The 18,492-nt window shown below is 42.6% G+C and overlaps 4 protein-coding genes and 2 long non-coding RNA genes across 18 annotated transcripts; 3 read left to right on the forward strand and 3 right to left on the reverse strand.

The window, feature by feature from the left end:
• The first annotated feature begins 725 nt into the window (after positions 1–725).
• On the forward strand, positions 726–3,781 carry LOC147193772 (early growth response protein 1-like). The gene is made up of 2 exons (XM_086130323.1): positions 726–1,257; positions 2,181–3,781. The coding sequence occupies exons 1-2, from the start codon at positions 1,077–1,079 to the stop codon at positions 3,266–3,268; spliced, it is 1,269 nt and encodes a 422-aa protein (XP_085986449.1). The 5' UTR covers positions 726–1,076; the 3' UTR covers positions 3,269–3,781.
• A 455-nt stretch (positions 3,782–4,236) lies between these two features.
• On the forward strand, positions 4,237–11,841 carry LOC147193773 (uncharacterized). 5 transcript variants are annotated; one of them, XR_015103115.1, is made up of 6 exons: positions 4,242–4,555; positions 4,654–4,738; positions 6,726–6,841; positions 10,804–10,936; positions 11,026–11,229; positions 11,319–11,619. It is a non-coding gene; the product is annotated as an uncharacterized LOC147193773 (long non-coding RNA). The 5 variants fall into 5 exon arrangements; XR_015103117.1 differs by adding an exon at positions 11,708–11,841 and having other exon boundaries at positions 4,247–4,738; positions 11,319–11,543; XR_015103116.1 differs by having other exon boundaries at positions 4,237–4,738; positions 10,804–10,940.
• On the reverse strand, positions 5,038–6,708 carry LOC147193774 (L-rhamnose-binding lectin CSL3-like; the record flags this gene model as incomplete). Its single annotated transcript, XM_086131632.1, has 6 exons — positions 5,038–5,111; positions 5,524–5,635; positions 5,704–5,839; positions 5,918–5,994; positions 6,114–6,158; positions 6,476–6,708. Coding segments are annotated over 5 exons (600 nt in total), but the record flags the coding sequence as incomplete, so codon positions are not given.
• Positions 6,716–7,770, reverse strand: LOC147193775 (uncharacterized). Its single transcript, XR_015103118.1, has 3 exons — positions 7,723–7,770; positions 7,611–7,637; positions 6,716–6,818 (listed from the first exon to the last, which is right to left on the reverse strand). It is a non-coding gene; the product is annotated as an uncharacterized LOC147193775 (long non-coding RNA).
• Positions 9,012–11,813, reverse strand: timd4 (T cell immunoglobulin and mucin domain containing 4). 2 transcript variants are annotated; one of them, XM_086131775.1, is made up of 8 exons: positions 11,741–11,813; positions 11,049–11,224; positions 10,758–10,920; positions 10,577–10,657; positions 10,059–10,141; positions 9,459–9,570; positions 9,336–9,360; positions 9,012–9,210 (listed from the first exon to the last, which is right to left on the reverse strand). In XM_086131775.1, the coding sequence occupies exons 1-8, from the start codon at positions 11,811–11,813 to the stop codon at positions 9,126–9,128; spliced, it is 798 nt and encodes a 265-aa protein (XP_085987901.1). In that variant the 3' UTR covers positions 9,012–9,125. The 2 variants fall into 2 exon arrangements, with proteins under 2 accessions (XP_085987901.1, XP_085987900.1); XM_086131774.1 differs by lacking the exon at positions 11,741–11,813 and adding an exon at positions 11,614–11,725.
• A 1,259-nt stretch (positions 11,842–13,100) lies between the features above and the next one.
• pgap2 (post-GPI attachment to proteins 2) lies at positions 13,101–18,346 on the forward strand. 8 transcript variants are annotated; one of them, XR_015103100.1, is made up of 9 exons: positions 13,101–13,225; positions 13,767–13,935; positions 14,184–14,433; positions 15,038–15,144; positions 15,255–15,363; positions 15,684–15,764; positions 17,590–17,650; positions 17,907–17,993; positions 18,088–18,235. XR_015103100.1 is itself a non-coding variant. In XM_086131599.1 (8 exons), coding segments are annotated over exons 1-7 (774 nt in total). In that variant the 5' UTR covers positions 13,101–13,223; the 3' UTR covers positions 17,646–17,650; positions 17,907–18,346. The 8 variants fall into 8 exon arrangements, 5 of the variants coding, with proteins under 5 accessions (XP_085987725.1, XP_085987726.1, XP_085987729.1 ...); XR_015103099.1 differs by having other exon boundaries at positions 17,907–18,005; positions 18,088–18,134; XR_015103098.1 differs by having other exon boundaries at positions 17,590–17,993.
• The last annotated feature ends 146 nt before the right edge of the window (positions 18,347–18,492 follow it).

Below are 18,492 nucleotides of genomic sequence, written 5' to 3' on the forward strand. Positions count from 1 at the left end.
GTACGCATTTACGAGTGGTGTGTGTGTGTGTTTTTCCCCCACAGTAAGAACGTCATATTAAGAAGATGCCGTCAATATCTAACACATTTGGCTATTGCAGAATACTGTATGTTCAAATGTATCGCTTGTTAAAGTTGTTTTTTGTGCAAGTATAACCGGTTCACGACGTGATTGGCCCAACAGGCACGCTGCATGGCAGTCTGTGGCATCGATACTTGCACCCTCCAAGCACTCTTTCTTTGATAAATGTTAATTTACATCTTCTACAACACCGTCTAATCACAGTACTTGATGATATATTTTACGCGACAGTTGCTTTCATTTTATCTACGGGGTTAAACTGCAGTCATTGTGTTTTTTTTTCCTGAGCTGACGTATAGCAGGGAGGAGTCTCCCTCCCGGGTCAGGCTTCCAGACGGAAGACATCCATATATGGCCCAAGGAAAAGGTGACGTACGCGAGCAATACAAAGGATGTAGGTCAAATCCAAGTTGTTGACGTGGCCCCGTCACTTCCGGTCATGGCGGTTAGCAACAGTTAAAGCAGCTACAGCGTCGCCAACCAGACATAAAGCATGGTTCCGTTTTGGTTTCTATAAGTGTTTGTCTCAAGCCGTCTACGAAATGGGTGGAAATCTGGTAGCGAAAGTCATTCGGCATTTACGAAGAAAAAGCTCATACCCGGAAGTTTACTTGGCAGACTAACAGGAAAGTCCCGGCTCTGCCCATACATGGGCTTCCGTCTTGCCTTATTTGGTAATCTACGTCATGACAGGAGTCTATATAAAGCCAGCCTCAAAGAGGACTCCTGTCGGATCTCATGTTAAATTCGCCGTGCGCAACAAGTGAAAACACCAACCGGAAACAAGCACTGTCATCCCCTCATTTACAAAAAATAGTCACCTTATCCGTTCACCGGGACTCTCCTTGGGATCCCGGACCAGACCCAAACCCGCGTTGGCGTCTTCCGAGGGTCCGAGCCCCGATAAGAAGCAAGTCCGGTACCCCCACACGGTCCCCGGGCAACAGCGGAGTGCCGGTGCCCCGGAGCACCAGGAGCGGCCAAACCCCAGAGAGATGGCCGCGACTAAAGCGGAGCTGCTCCTCTCGGCCCTGCAGATCTCCGAGCCCTTGGCCAGCTTCCCACCTGTCTTGTCCCCGCTGGAGGGCTACCCGAAGCTGGAGGAGCTGCAGCTTCTTCTGCAGAACGCCGCCGAGGGCGGAGGGTTGCTGAGCGGGGAAACCGGCGACTACGGAGGTGGGTGGCTGCATTTGTTTAATGTATGTTAATGTCTGACACAATGTCCTAATTGCTCATTAAAACCATACCTGACGTTTCACTTAATACACGACACCATTAATTAAAGTTAAGGACATACTGACTATATTGACTTCATTAATCCTGCAAATTACAGCAATAGCTAAAACTCACATACAGTATATTACATAAGGTGAAAAATAGATCATATGCAGCATTTCCTTAGTGCAATGATTGTAAACTGTGGTGTGGATGATTATTCAACTGGTTCAAGACATTATTTACATATTACATCCATGTTCATCTATGTATGCCAGCGACATACTGTACCTGTATCCTGACAGACAGAGCAATATTAACGCTCTTACATTAGATGGCAGAAAGCACAGTTAACTTGTTGCCATTCATAAAATACACAAAAAAAGAGTTCAATTCAGCAAACCATGCCTGATATAAATACATTACTCCGGCGCCATCTAGGTGCCAAGCAAGTATGATGACGTATCAAATAGTAAAAAAAGGGCTTTGTTGCCATCTCATGGCACCTTTTTGCATATACAAACCTTCTAGGTGGGTGTCAATGTTACAAGCAGATTTTTTGTTTTGCTGTTCGTGGTGGGGGTTCACTGCATCCTAACTGTAATGCCCCCACATGTTGGAAAAGAGAGCCACAATCACACTGCTCTTTCTGAGCTATTTATTGTACCCTGAGAAAACACAAACACAATGAGCATACAAAAGCTAGAGCTGCTGTCAGCCACAGCTCACATCTAGACAGTCACAAGCAGGCTCACCAACATCACACGCCAGCTCACCAGGCCCTGCCTCTTAAAGGCGCATATACAGTTCCACCTCTATGACTCACTTGGAGCCACCTGGCAGAGTCGTCCAGTGTTCTGATGTTCTCTCCTGTTATGTTTCAGACCTTCTGTCGGAACTGGCCGACCTGCAGAACCTCCCGCCGCTGACCCCCCGCATCCCCCCTCTAGCATACAGCGGCCGCTTTACCTTCGAGCCGTCCTCTGCGTCCAGCGCCAGCTTGTGGCGGGAGCCTCTACTCAGCCTCTTTAGTGGTTTGGTCAGCGTCGCTGCTCCTTCTGCTCCCTCCTCTTCTTCTTCGGTGACGTCCACACTGAGCCAACCGATTCTCAGCTGCGTCTCCACTGATGTGGGCTCCATTTTCTCCGTGGCACCAACATTCACCACCGCCGCCATCAACACCCTCGACAATCAACCGGCTCCCTACCTGTCGCAGGGACCTCCTCCGGCCTACCCGGCCTCTAGGCTGCCCATGCTCCCAGATTACATCCTACCTCAGTCGCAGGATGCCGAGCTCCTAAACCGGGACCGGAAGCCTGTGATGTCACAAGGTGGGAATCTCCCACAGCCGCCACTCACACCGCTCTCTACCATCAAGGCCTTCTCCTCTTCACACGTGCCCAACCAGCCTCTCACCGCCCCCGCCTGCCAGCTCAGCAGACCATGCAGGAGGAAGTTGCAGGGTAAAGCGTCCTCTCAGGAGCGTCCATATATGTGCCCAGCGGATGGTTGCGACCGCCGCTTCTCACGCTCGGACGAGCTGACCCGCCATGTGCGGGTGCACACGGGACAGAAACCCTTCCAGTGTCGCATCTGCATGCGCAGTTTCAGCCGCAGCGACCACCTGACCACTCACATCCGCACCCACACGGGGGAGAAACCCTTCGCCTGCGCTGAGTGTGGACGCAAATTCGCCCGCAGTGACGAGCGCAAACGGCACACCAAGATCCACCAAAGGCACCGGGACCGCAATACCATCCCCGCTCCCCCCGCCTCTGCCACACCTCCCATCTCCTCCTCGGCTTGCTCCTCTTCCTACTCTTCGCCCGCTCACAGCTCCTCTTCACCCACACCTTCCATATTTAACCCGTCCTCCTTACCGAGCTACCCCAAACTCTACTCCTCCAGCTGTTCCTCACCCCCCCAATCAGAGCATCCGCCCAGCATCGCTTCACTTCACAACATATGCTAAGTCGGACATCAGTCTGCTCAATTTGTTCACTGAGCACAAACAGGACAAGTAAAACATTCGAGCTGCAAGCAGTTGTGAATGGGCTCTCGCACCTTCTTTTTTCAGGCAAAAAATGAACACCAAACTCTTAAACCCAGGAATTCACCAGGCTGTTTGGGACCCGTAAATTATCAACAAATGCAAAATTTGTTGAGCTTTCCCATTTGTTGAATCCCTCAAGAACTGTGATTAATATTATCAATGATCATCACAATGATTCCAATCGATGCAAAGAACTCAAACCAGCAACAGTTCATTCAACAAATGCCCCAAACAAACACCTTGTGAACTGAACTGAATGTAAATAAATATATATTTTATATATATACATAGATATACATACATGAATATTTTTGTATAGATTTTTATTTTGTTTACCTACTGTGTAGGTGTGTATGTTCAAATGCATTTGATACCAGATGTATTTTCCTCTGAACAGAACAAAGAATAAAAATGTGGAGCGCCAAAACAATGCACCATGTGGTCTTCATTGACACTCTGCAACGCTGCAAGATTCTAAACATTTAGGAGGTATTTTATTTTATTTTTTCTTACTTGCGGCTGAGAAATATAAAGCATTGATAACTCAAAAGCAGACATGATTAATCCAGAAAGCAGTAGTGCTGTAAAAGAAAATGATCAGAGTGCATTTATATAAGTGTGTGCGTGCGCGTGTGTTTGTGTGCGTGTGTGTGTGTGTGTGATTACGCGCGCACTTCCGCCCTTCAGTCTATTGCAGTTTAAAAAAAAAAAAAAAAACTAACCCTTAAACCCAAATATAGAGTTTCCTCCGACTGCGGCGGATATCACCATGCCCAAATATGGAGCTTCCTTTTGGGCCGGCGCCGAGACGACGCAGTACGCATGCGTGCAACACGTCAAGTTTACAGAGGCTTCATTCCGTGCGAATAATACCGACGTTGGCGTGATTTAATTCATTCATTCGTTCATTCATTTACCGATCCGCTTTATCCTCACAAGGCGTGATTTCAATATATTGGAAATTAATTAAGAAGATGTCAGTGCAACGTTTTCGGAACACGTGACGTGTGTGCGCTTGCGCGTGGTGTGACTCTACAAACCGGGCATACTAGTTGGACCAGACAGGAAAGAAAAGAAACCAACAACTGCAGAAATTATAATATGAGATGCCTAGGCCTGTCAAACTGCACAACCTATTTGTAGTTTTGTTCGTTCTTGGGCCGATGTCACACTACAAATCCGTCACTGACCAGACACTCCCCAATAGTTAGTGTGCTTTCGTCAAGATTCAGTCTATCGGGACAAGCAGCTGTCAGTCATGTCGACGGGGGCATTATGTTCATGTGCGTTTGTTTTCTCCTCAGAAATGGCAAAACAAAAAAGACACTATGGACCCGTTCCTGGTGAGAAGGCGGTATGGACTGTCTTATCCTCCCAAAATAACTTGAGGTAACAAATTTGTTTAATGACACCTGGTTGTGGTTGAGTGGGGAGGCGGTACTTGATGAGGACCTTGAATGCTGCAGTTAAATCAAGAAAAAAAAACGGCACAATACTGTCTTAGACATTTAAAATGAACACCCATTTTTATTTATTCACTTCTTTATTTTGTCGGTTTTTAAATTTGTACATAATTCCTGTAAATTATTAAAACACGTTATGACCACCATTGACTTATGTCTCAACGTTAACCGACCAAAACCAAAAGTGAGTTAATGTTTTGTTTTGTTAGTTTTTGCTAACTTTACTGGGTATGCTTTTTTATTTTTAGATAAAATGAAAAGTTTTCATCTTGGATCCGCCCAAGTGATTGAACTTGATTCTGTAAGACACAAAAAATTGTGCAAAATGCTGTTAGCTGTCTCAATGTCAAATGCAGTCACGCCCAAGACATTACAAGAGTTTTCAACAAGATTCATTCAGTTTAATAAAAGCTATGGGAAACATAAGAATTGAATTGTTGAGTTAAAACTGACTCAAATAAAATCCTCTTACCAATTCTGTTACCAAGTGTGTTGTCCACTTACCCCTTTTGGCGCAAGAGGGGTTTTTTTTCTATAAAATATTCTATTGTGATATCACTATTTCAAAAAGGTGTAGCTTGAAAACTGTGAGAGATGGGCCCATTTCAAAATGGCGTTCTGCAAGGCTATATATTAGGGTCCCTTTTTATTGTTTCTCTCAATGATACCATTCAAGCCACCACTGCATGTGCTGTATGAAATCTTACTCACCCGTCAGACACACTGGTATCCAATCCATATGTACTTGTCTGTGCCTTGGCAAGGGTCTATAGGCAGAGTGCCGTTGAAATACGGGATGTCGCACACAGACCTCTCTTCACATCTACAGATAAAAACAAAACATCAAAAATTGAGAATGTAGCCTTTGTGCCACTCTGCACGCATCCTTACCTGTTAGCCACAAGACTAGTAATGTCGGTGGTGCAGTTCAAATTCTGATTGGTGTCCTCCATTTCCGCCGACCAGCAAAACGTTTTCCCCTGACGCCCGTAAGAGGCCACATGTACTTCGATCATTTGAGGGGCAGCTGCACAGTGAAAAAGGGGTGTTATTTATGGGATAATTTGACAATTTGACATCTTAAAAGGACTAGAACTTGACTTACTACAATTGATCGTGTCCGTCTGACCGTCACAGATGACCGCAGTGAGGCAGGTGTTATTTTGACAGGCATTGTCATAACTGCAGTGCAAAAAAGTAAGGCAACAATAGCAATTAGAACACGATATAGTGTGCTTTATTTTCCTCGACGTGTGAGGTTCTCTCATGTCTGAATATTCAGCGAAGATCTGGAAGCGTACCGTGCTTTGGTTTGACTAACTTTTCCTTGATCGATTTTGGGAAACCTGCAAGATAATTACATCAATTAATTGTTCCACTTGCATAATCATTCCTAAAGTGGAACGAAGATGAATGTCATTATTTTGTGTTTAATGTAATACAATTATATAAGTGGAACTGGTAGCCTTTTCATCGTATTTTTGAGGAGTTTAGAAATCTGTTGATTCCACATAATTGTATTTTGTTCATTCAACACAAAAATTTTAAGTTGATCCAAATAAAAAAATAAATAAAATAAAATCAACTGTGTGGATCGGGGTTTCGAGTAAATATTTTGAGTAAGAGATTCAGGAAAGACGAACAAATATTGGCCAGCACTGACCTCTCTTTGTTTTCATGCTCAGTCCCTCCATTTCCTCCTCCTTCAGCTCCTTCGTTTTCTCCTCCATTTGATTCTGTTTCATTTTTTCCTCCTTCAGCTCCTTCGTTTTCTCCTCCATTTAATTCTTTTTCATTTTCTCCTCCTTCAGCTTCTTCGTTTTCTCCTCCATTTGATTCTTTTTCATTTTCTCCTCCTTCAGACCCATCTTCATTTTCTCCCTCAGATTCTTCTTCATTTTCTCCTCTTTCAGCTCCTTCATTTTCTGATCCACATTCATCCTCACGTTCATCATCTGATTCCTCTTCTGAGGAAGACGAGGAGGAGGACGAGGAGTCAGGACTGACTGCACAAGGCAAACCGCAACAGGTTAGCATATGCTTCTAATCAGGATTATAAAAGCTGCACAAATACACAAATAACTATTCATTTTTTTTTAATTTTGCATATGCTGTGACTTGAGTTGCTAATGAAGTTCTGCCTTATTCCACGACCTGATTGCTTTTCAGTGACTGTTGATATGCATCAATGGAAATAAATAGGCATAACTCATTTCAGAAGCACAACCGATTGGAAGGCCAAAACCAAATCGGATCAGGAGGACATCAAATTGTGTTTTGTTTTGGGGGGTTTTTGGGGGGGAGGGGGCAAACAGACTTAATTTTAACATCTGAAGCCTGGGACAAAATTATTGTTACCTTTTCCTTCAAGAAAAATCTTCATAGTTTTGAGATTTCATTGCATGCTGCAAAGACGTCACGGCATCATATGCCGTATAGACCAAAGCAGCCCCAGAACATAAATGGACCTCCTCTGTGTTTCATAGTAAATACATCGTTCAGTACATTTGTATTGATTATTACTTTTGCCAGTTTCATGTTATTTCAGTGACCATTGCAGGATTTTCTTTCTTAAACAGAAAAGTACTAAAACAAAATTCAAATACACTACAAATGCACTAAAACAATGCCTGACTATCCTGAAGTTCTTGCTCTTTCATTTTTATTACTTTGGACATATATTTGACATTAAGTCAAACTCATCAATACAACAATAACCCTCTCACATTTTGCTAGGCATTTTTCCCTAATAAAAAAATTTAAAAAACAAAACAAAACTTTATACGAGTTGCATTTACCTGACATTAAGAGTGTGAAGGCCAGCACTGAAACACAAACACACACGTTTTCGTTAACAAATTGAACACACGCTGCATCATTTTTACAGTACTATAATAAGACTCTACTCACATGCCACCAGCGTCAACTTGATTGAAGCCATGTTGGGATGCAGATTCTCTCATGAATGATGACTCGACGCAAAGGTGGAGTTCACTTAAAGAGCTTTTGTGACGTTCATCTGTTGACACTGTCATCACTCTATTTGACTTACAGCTAAAAGCCCCTCAATTTCTAGACACCCGACCGACTTTTGTGCCTGGTGGGTGTTTGCCCTCAACAGTCACTTCTGAGTTTTGGGGAAAACGAATCGCTGGCGGAAAATGAGTCATCCTTGTGTCTAGATACAGTTACATGACAAAAGCTTCTAATGAGGGCACGCTTTGAAGCGGATATAGAAGATAGCTTTCTACCCTCGTCATAGTGGATGCTTGACTGTTGATAGTACATTTAATATATTAAATTTAAATAGCTGAAAGGAATCCAGATCACATCCACACAATATATGGAATATGAATTGAGATCTAATTGCCCGTCTACTATAGGCCGCAGGAATAAAAGTGAGAGAATTCTGTTTGAGGATGGAAATTTTTTCGAGACTATCTGTGTGTATGTGAGGAGGTGACGTACAATTAAGTACCCCGAGGTGAATGATAATGTGCAGAACACGCACAGAGGCACACACACACACACACACACACACACACGAGTGAGTGTGCTGACTTCCGGGTATGAATGGAATGACCCGCAGGCTATCATCTTAATGAACAAGATGTTGAGCATACAAGCTGAACAAAGTACAGTGAACTCTCGTCGTTTATGATAACACGTTGCAGGTTTTATTTTTTATGTAAAGACACTTTGTTGTTGTTTTCATTTCCATCACACACGCACGCACGCACACATACACACACAATGCACGTAATGCACCGACTTAATTGCTTTGAAAAATATGCCAGTCTCTAAATATCACGACTCTTAACATAAAGTTTTCTGGGGGAAAAATATATTGTTTTAGATTTTTTTTCCCTCGTATGACTTACCGCTAATTCCGCCAGCATTGTGATATTATTCTTGTATCATTATTTTTCTTATGCACCGTGCATTTTTTAAAATATGTATTTATAGAATTATTCCCCCCCCCCACTCAACTTAATTATCACAACTTTGTGACTTTAATCTTGTAACATAACAATCCCCTCTCCCCATAATTACGATCTAAAAAGAGGTTCTTGTTAGCGTAACCCTAACATTTGTGCAAGTTTATTATCCTCTTTAAACATTCATCTAGAGTTCTCTCAAATTTTTCTAACCCGAACTGATGAATTTATAACCAGCAGCCTATGACCAAAGGTAGGTTTATTCACAGTTCAACAACAAGAAAACATAATTCAGTTGACGCTGTTTAAAAAAAAAAGTACTGTACTGTAACAAATCAGATAGTCAAAACAATGGGTGATGTTTTGTGATTGAGTCTAGTCAAGAGTATAGATGTTCTCCTGAACAGGTCTTCTCATCCTGATCTCGTAGATGATGTGAGGAGGTTCCTCACTTGAAAAACTGAAAGAGAGAAATCTACCATCAAATCCTGCTTCCTCCATCAATCCTCCTAATGTTTACGTCGGCGAAAGTTAGAACACCCCACAGAATAGAGTGGGTTTGGAAAAAAAAAATGGTGTGCTCACCAGCCGCTCCGTCTGTATAACCCACCTGCATGAGCAAAGACAACATTCAACATTCCAGTTCACATTCTTCATTCAGGAAGCACACTGACTATAACGGTGACGATGATGAGTACGAAAACGTACGCTTGAAGGCCAGAGAGATGAAAACGGCAGCCAACGTTATCAGCACGGTGAGCGAGAGTGACAGGACAGGAACGTTGACGTGAAGGGAGAGTGTTGCGGAAGGGTTCACCACCTGAGAGACAACAAGTTTTTGTAGCGAGCTGCTTATTCCATTTTAGCTTGCTACATAGATTATCTACTTCCGCAAACTAATTTTCATAACTAGCTACTTGGTCTCATTATCTACAGTATTCAACTCAGTTACTTAGCTTATCAATTTTCATACCTACTTTATCAATTTTCTAACTATCTTTGCTGGCTACTTAGTCTGTTTTTGTAAACTAGTTTTCGTAACTAGCTACTGGTCTAACAATCCAGCTATCGTAGCTAGCTATTTAACTTATTTATCTTGTTACTACCTACATAACTTGATCTCTCTATCTGTAGGTTACCTATACCTGGATCTTTGCTAGTAACTAAGCTGAACTAGTTTTAGCAAACAAGTTCCCGCAAGACTAACTGCTTACTACGCGTCTCGATCCTTAACGTAACCCGAAAGTGTGCTTCATTTTCAAAACTCCTTCTACTGCAAATGACAAGTCATACTATAATGTTACTCACCGTGATGGTGGTGGAGTGGAGAATTGTTGAGTTCCTCTTGACAAGGTCCAGCTGAGGTGACCGCGGCAGCGTTTGCCTGTTAACTGCCAAAACGCAGAGTGGAAAAAAAAGTGACAGAGAGGGACAGAAGAAATTAAAAACACGTATATAAACGAATAACTATGTGCATTGGGTAAACATTGAACAGAAATAGACGACCTACCGCGCTACTTAGCCTGCTAGTTAGTTAGATAGGTGAAACATTATAATACAAACACAACACTGCCGCTCCAGTAGACAATTTTGAAAACAATTGTTGTGCACAACTGACAGTTTTTCCTTAAATGTGACCGTAGATGATGAATAAAAATCCGGGAAATACATGCAATCCTTTACCCATGACGGATTCACAGCTAAATTGACCTTCTTAGCTTTAATAAGGTTTATGGGCCAGATCTGACCCACCATATCATTTTATCCGGCTTGCGAAAGCAAATCCAACCTGCCAACTTTCATCATGTTGTTGGGAATTGTCTCACCTGCAGAAGTCGACACTTCCGTCACTTGTGTTGTCGTGGTTGATGTTGTTGACAATGTTGTTGTAGGATTGTTGATCGAAGCTGACAGAGACAAATAAAACGAAAACAAGACAGCCCTGCAGATAGACCTCTAAATGAACAAGTTAAACACATTTGTCTTCCTTTACCCAAAGTAACACACCTTTGACCACCCTCAGGTTCATGATCACCTTCTTGTCATTGAACAGCCCGTCGATGTCCACCCTGCAGCAGTACGGCCCGCTGTCACTCCGCCTCACGTCTGCGATGTCGAGGTCCATTTGTCCTTCGAGGACGTCTCCCGTCAGCCGGTAGCGATCGTCCGTCTGCAGCAGGATCACAGTTGGTTTGCGTTTTATTGATTTTTTTTTTTTATGTGATCTTATTACAAACTGATGATAAACCAATGACAGAAAAGTGTCTTTTTACAGCAGACCTTCGATCAAGCCTTCACCTTGGAGATAACACCGTTCTCATCAGTCTGGATCAGGATGTTGCTGCACCAGAGGGTCCCGCAGCCGCGGCCCCAGCACACCCGACTCAAGCCGAAACGTTTCACCGAGTATTGACAGGAGAGGGAGGCCACGCCACCTTCGGTCACTTTAAAACAGGAAACGTGAGCAACGCCACCTGCGGTGAGATGCAAATATTATTTACATAACTTATAATACGGCTAAATTGGATAATTGGTTTACAGAAACATCCATCCATTTCTTTTCAAAAGTGCTTGTCCGCCTCCTTCAAGGCTTTGACTTTGGGCAAGAGGCTGACTACACTCTGGACTGGTTGCCAGCGCACTTATATTCACAACAATGGACAATTTACAGTCTTCAATGAAGCCAACATGCATGTTTTTGGGAATGTGGAAGGAAGCTGGTGGAATACCTCAAGAAAAAACATGCAAACTTCAGACAGCAAGAAAATGAGATTCAAACCCAGTACCACAGAAGTGAGAAGCAGGCGTGCAAATCACTATCACACTGAACTGTCATGTACAATGCATGCAAAAAGAATTCTACCCCAGCAAGTCAAGATCCTGATCTGAAGGAGACAAAGAGCTTCTTTCAGTCTTCTAGTTCGATACGTTTGTTGATTTTGTTGATGTCGTCGCAGATGCTGTCGTGATGTCATCAGTCAGCATCTCACCTGACAGGAGGAGGAACACGGCGGCGAAAGTCTGAGGCGTGCGACGGTGGCGAGGCGATCCGGAGGCCATCATGGTGTGTGTGTGTGTGAATTTGGGTGGGGGTGGGGGTGGTAGTGTGTTCCAGAAAATAATAAAGACTTCATTGATTCGTGCTGAATGTTAGCTGTGTGTATTGCACCCTCACAGCTTTATGGTAATTATAAAAATGGCAATTGTTTTTTTTTTGTTTTTTTTGCAAACTCAAACAAAATGTATGACAAAGAAATGCAACTTTCATATAACTGAGAATTTCTTCATCGCTGTTAAGTACATTTTGTTCATACACTTGAAGAAAAATACTCTACATAAAATATTGGTTGAAAACGAGATCATGGAAAAAAAGTTAAATCAGGATGGGCTGATTGATTCTCATTGGTTTTAATACGGTGGTACCTTGAGATACAAATAAAAAAATTTCCATAACCTAAGCCATGACTCAAAACACTGTTATCTGAAATCATCAAATGATTGAAAATTCCATTATGTGACTGGAAATGTAAAATCTATTCAGCATTCTGATCATTTTCTTTCCCTTCAGTCAGAATCAACCTTTTTGTGTACTCTACTGTGTAAGAAAGAACAAAAAAATTCAGGAATTAAGTGATGGAAAGAAGTATCTGGCGTACAAAAGGAGTTTGTCTCTGTCTCTCTGTCTCTCTCTCTGTCTCTCTGTCTCTCTCTCTCTCTGTCTCTCTCTCTCTCTCTCTGTCTCTCTCTCTCTCTCTCTCTCTCTCTCTCTCTCACACACACACACACACACTGAATGGTCAAGTGTGGCAACGTCACACATGGACAAACCACTCCATTATTCGTATCAAATATCCCCCTTTCACTTAGTGTCTTTTCTTTCTTTTATGATACTGAGAGGCATTTTAATGTGACATAATCAAAGGCCACTACAGATGATTTCATGAAATGCAAGATTTTAGAAAAATGGTCATGGAGCAGCCGAAATAAAGCCCTGTAATTGGTTAAAACAATTGAAAATGAAAGAAATTAAAACTGGGCCTATATAACAAAAGTTTTAGGTCTCTGTAATGCACTGCAATTATCATACTATTTAGTATTTTAGTATCATACAGCAAACCTGCAATAGGTCACTTCTAGAAATGATTACAGGATGTCATTGGGTTGCATCCTCCAGTTTTGAGGGATATAATGCTTCTTTTTTCCAAACCCTGTCAATTTAAAACTGTGTTTTCCCATTCTGTGTAATGTGCTGTATTTATCTGTATTTTGTAAAGCCTGTTTGAACTATAGCGTTTATTGTGAAAGGAATATAATGCTTCCGTTTCTTTGTCATAGCGCTTTTATTTTTAAACCAGAGTTGGAGTGGTTCTTAGCGGAGATGGACACTAGTTGGAATCAGAACTATGACCAACGTAGTGTTTAAATGCTTAATTGGTAGTAAACAAGGCACAACGGCGGTGGAGACGTCCAAAAATGTAGTTAAAGTTTTTTTTAACCGGAAGTTATTATTAGGTTTAGTACAATAGCTAGTTCTTGTTCGAAGCTATGTTAGCTTTCGAGCTAACCAGAGCCAACTGGACTTTTGTTTTCGGATGGGGATATACAATACGCTGTGGATGACTTGAGAAAACACGCCGCAGAGCAGTAAAAGTGCGTATTTTACATTTAAATGTTTTTTTTACACTCAGGAGTCGTGCGCGGCGATGTCTCGTAACGTCAGGGGAAGATAGGTTAAGGCACATGATGCCCGAATTAATTCCTGTACTTCATTACGCACATAGTCGGATTACAAATGTAGAGAACGACGCAGCTCAACATTGACGTTATGTTGTGTTTCTTCTTGTGTCGTTGTCGACGCGATTCGATTTCATGCAGAAAGGAGATTTTAAGGCAGTGTCAACATATGAAGTTTATAAGAGACCCAACTATTTTTATACAAGCTATTCAAAATGTCAATTCTCCATAACGTGTCCCCTTAAACTGCTGACTGGCTTTCTGTTTTCTGCCATTACCCAGGATGCTCCACTTGCCATACAGCACCCTGGACCGCGATCGGCCCCTCGTCCATCTTCCCTTCACGACCTTTCTCACAGGCTTGGTTCTTCTCCCAGTGACTGGACTTTTTGTGTCTCTCTTCATTTCAATCGTATACCATTTTGAAGAAGCCAACTACACGCACTGTCATGTAAGTCCTGACCAGAGTGGCAAAAGCACTCTGTACCAAAGTAGAAGTAGGCATACGGACGGACACCCGCAACTTTTTTTGTAAAGTTATATCGACGGGCAAGGAAGGATTAGCATTGGAACTCCAGCACCATGTATGTGATTATTTTTTCCAAAATTTCCCAACCCTGCTTCCCATCACTGGTCCTGTTGTGGTGTTGAGTTGTATTGAACTGTAAGCAGTTGATTTGTGTGTGTCTCCTCCACCAGGTGTCCAACTACCTCCCATCAATCAGCGCCGCCATCAGCCGCGTGCCGGAGCTGTACATCTGGCGCTTCTGCATCGGATTGCACTCGGCGCCACGGTTCCTGTTGGCCGCCATCTATTTCAATTTCTACCGCGGACGCTTTGCCGCCAAGCTTCCGGAGCTGCTCCTGAGTTGGCTAGCGTTTGCATGCAATCTGGCCGAAAACTGCGCCCTGCTGCTTCTCACTTTTGTGGCGTCCACAGAGATATACAGTGAGTAAAATGCCTTTTCACACTGAACTTGGTCAGTGGGGCTTTTCCTGCTGGTTTAGACAAGCAGTCGACGACCTCTCTGCAAGATGTATCTGTCATTGTTGCAAAAGAAAACCTTGCCGTTGCTCATTTTAAGGAGGAGACAAGCAGCGCTCAGAAAGTTTAATCACGACTTTTACGTTAAAATCACTCTGCCACCCCCTTGCCAACTGGAGACGCTTTCTGACGTCACCACGACGCTGCTCTCAACTAAAAATGTTTTTAAATTTGAGGTGCACTGCCTTTGCACTTTGACATGACACGGCATTCCGTGGCCCCACTCCCTCAGCACATACACAATGAATGGGTTAAGTGCAGTGTGAAAAGGCCTGTAGATGATTAATCGATAAACAGGATTATTTTTTTCCCCCAATTTCCATACTTCAAAGTATATTACTGTCATTCTGTACTTCTTCAACTGACAACCTGGCAGTGAACAGAGTGGATCTCGTTTGCAAAAGCACAGTCAGTGTTTCAGCTTATTTGGCGACTTTTCCAACACCTCTAAGAATTTTAAGTGAAGTGTATAAGATATGAATAATATCAGTTTTTTTTCTCTCTGCAGCTGTCCACAAAGGCGGCTTCCTCACGTTCATTGTGAGCTCGCAACTCTACATGCTGATTACATGCAGGTTGTGGTATGTGCTCAAGAGGCAAAATGTTCACAAAGAGGTAAATTCAACTTCAGTTGATGTATTTAGATTTTCTCTTTCCAGTGATTGTGTTTGGGAAGCAGCGTTACTTCAATGCTTTTATTATGATCCGACATGTTTCCCTGTCAGGAGCTGATTTCCTACAGGTGGAAGTTGCGATTGCTTCTGTTCAACCTGAGCTGCTGTGGGGCTGCTGCATACTTTTTCAAACGCCACAACACACACTGCGAGGCTGGAGGTGAGCCTTTATGAATTGATGGCTTTTTTGGGCTTGGGCGAAGTTCATGGCTGTTTTTTTTTTTTTTTACACATTCACATGTATCTGTCTCGCAATATAGTGAGAGCATAGATACAGTACAGTAAAACCTCCAAAGTGGAACATAACTGTAAAGTGATGATGGTTGACTCACAATTGTGACATTAGATGGAATTTTGGCAAGTGTACATTCTGGTCCATGTTTTTTTTTTGTTTTTGTTTTTTTAATGACAGTTTTCAAAGAGGAACATGGCAAATAGCACAAGTCCACTTATTGACCTTACGTCCTCTGCTGTCCTCAGTCTACACGCTGTTTGCTCTATTCGAGTATCTGGTGGTGTTATCCAACATGGCCTTCCACTCCACGTCGGTCTTCGACTTCGGTAAAGAATCTGTGATGGTGGCCGTACTGCCTGAAGACAAACAATACTGAAAACAACATGACCCACCAAACCGGAATATTCCAACGTCATCTGAATGTCCTTGTTTAGTTTAGTTCCATTTATCTTGCTTTTTTCAGCCAAATTTTATTTTTTTTTAAAAAGTATTAAAATTGACAATTTAGAGGGGTGTTCACACGGCAAGATTTGGTCTGGTGCTACGCCGGGGCTGCCCCAGTAGAGCGTTCACACGTGCAAATTAGCTCCGGCGTAGCCCTGGAAAACAGCTTACACCGGACCAAATTTGATCCACCTCAGGGAGGTGGTTTAAAAATTTGCTCCAGAGCAAATGCTTGCTTGCGAAGCAGCACCGGTGTAAATTTGCACGTGTGAACGCAACTGGGTTAAATTTGCTCCAGAGCAAATGCTTGGGAAGAGTTTAGTACGGCGAGAACGCGTTGCTTTCGTGCTCTGTCGGACTTCCGTCATGTGTTTGTTTAATAACGACACAAGACTTGGCTGGTAACATCTTTCCTTTTGTAGGAGACTGGACTGTCTCGGAGTTGTTTGTGTAGTTTGTTCCTTTGTTGTGTGTTCACAACACCCCGCCCCCCATATAATTTATTTTGCGATTCCCTCTCTTGATTTTCTGTTTGGCGCATTACATGTTTGCTTTTCTGAATGTCATTGAAGTCATCGTTGATTTACGTTTTCGGGGGCGGTCACTCTCGAGCAGAAGGCACGGAGACCGAGAAGGAGAAGGACGTGCCTGTCCAGTAGTCGCTTGAGTTGTGTATACGTTTTAAAAAGAACCAACACGACAGCTCATTTGTTTTCTGTCGTTTTGCTCCGCTGCAGAAACTGCCGTGTGAACGCAAGGGGCTGCACCGACGCTGTGCCGGTGCTGACACGCTCAGCGGCTTTGTACGTGTGAACGCTCCACACAATTTGCTGCTGTGCAAAATATATCGCAACAAAATACATTGGTGCAGCGCCGGAGCAAATGTGTGCCGTGTGAACACCCCTTAGGTCTCTCTCTCTTTCTCTCTGTAGAGACCTAAATCGTCAGTCAATTTACCTCAGCTAAATCAGGATACACATTCCAACAATCATGCCTTATTTGAGCTTTTCCCCTCCTTTCCAGTCAAAGTCAGCAAAGCTCCATTATCGGATGTGTCTGAATGGTTATCCTGTGGCGCGGGGCGGCGTCTTGATGGCTGCGTAGCTCATAAGCTAAGAGTTGTTTCCCCCACTGAATCTGATATGACATGTCACCATGAAGTATGTCATGCCAAGATAGGATGTATTTTGGGTGTGAAAGAGGCATTCATTTTTATTTTTAAAAACGCTGCCAGTATTTAATTAGACAAGGTCGTTTTCATCACCGCAACAATATGAGCTAAATCTGGCGCTAACGTTAGCCAACCTGCTAATATAAGATAAGATAAGATATCCTTTATTTGTCCCACACTGGGGAAATTTACAGCCTCCAGCAGCAAGAATGTGGGTAGAAAGAAGAAAAAAGAAAAAAACATACACAAACATAATATGCTGCTTAACTCATTCATTACCAGCCAATTCTGGACCAAGTCTAAAAAGACGTTTAAAAACGTCTTTGGGAGTGAATGAGTTAATGACAGTACACCTTCTGAAACACTGTTTGCAAAAGAGTGCTTTTCTATAGGTATGCGTTAGAATTCTTAAAGTAAGAAGTCAGCCGTGTATAGGTGAAAAACTGTAATCCTAGCACTGATTGTTACATGATCTAGACAGTGCTTTTGTTCCTTTGTTGTTTAATGACTTTGTATTTTTTTTTTTTGGCTGACAGCACAAAGAGGGGCAGATGAGGATAGAGAGAGAGGAAAAAGAGAGAAAGCAAGATGAAGCAGGTGAGAACATGATCAGGTGATTAAGGAGCCCATATGAATAAGCATCTTTTGGACCACATTTATTGACGTCTCCAAGACTGCACCATTCACTTAACTTTTAAATCTGCTTTGGCCCACTGCACATGGCCAGGTTATAGTCTAAGACTACATTTCATGTATTCAGCCCAGAAATTGGGCCAATGGTCTTGTTTGCTTTATGCATTGTTTTGAAGGTTTTGAACTACTTCCTGATAAAACATTTGAATGTATGTTAAAGAGGGAGATAGTCGTACGGAGGCAGGGCGAGGGCAAGAGCAGATGGAGAAGCGAGGGACACGCAGGGTGCAAGACCTGGAAGAAGCTGGTGAGGAAAAAGGTATTGCTTGTTTTAGGGGCAAACTATGGAGAAAAAGCACATTATGTCTACACTGCATTTCATGGATGTTGGTGTTGCTCAGGAAGAAGAGAAGAGCAAGGGAGAGTTTTGAAGGTGAAAGGTATCAGCAGCCCAGAAAGGTACACAGTTTTGGAACGATTTTTCTGCATTGTAGGTTTTATGGAAATGTATGTTGATAGAATATTGCGCAGTATGCATTTAAATTTGTCCTCACATTTTTTGCATTATTTTTCCATGTTTATCATGCATCGTTTACATTGAAAATCAATGTGTTCAAGCAAAAACAAGAATGAATAAAATACAGTTTTGAGTGAAAATGACCCAAAGGAATGTTCATCCATACGTCCATTCTCTGTACTGCTTATCTTCACGAGTCAAAGGAATTTTCGATAGGTCAAATTTCTTGTTACAGTTCAATTCCATTTCATCTTGTGTCCATTTTTTTTCTCCCTTGGTTCGCTTTGTT

The sequence above is a fragment of the Hippocampus guttulatus genome, chromosome 15 (assembly GCF_054856545.1).
Source record: "Hippocampus guttulatus isolate MCC_2025c chromosome 15, RoL_Hgut_1.0, whole genome shotgun sequence".
NCBI classification, from domain to species: Eukaryota; Metazoa; Chordata; class Actinopteri; order Syngnathiformes; family Syngnathidae; genus Hippocampus; species Hippocampus guttulatus.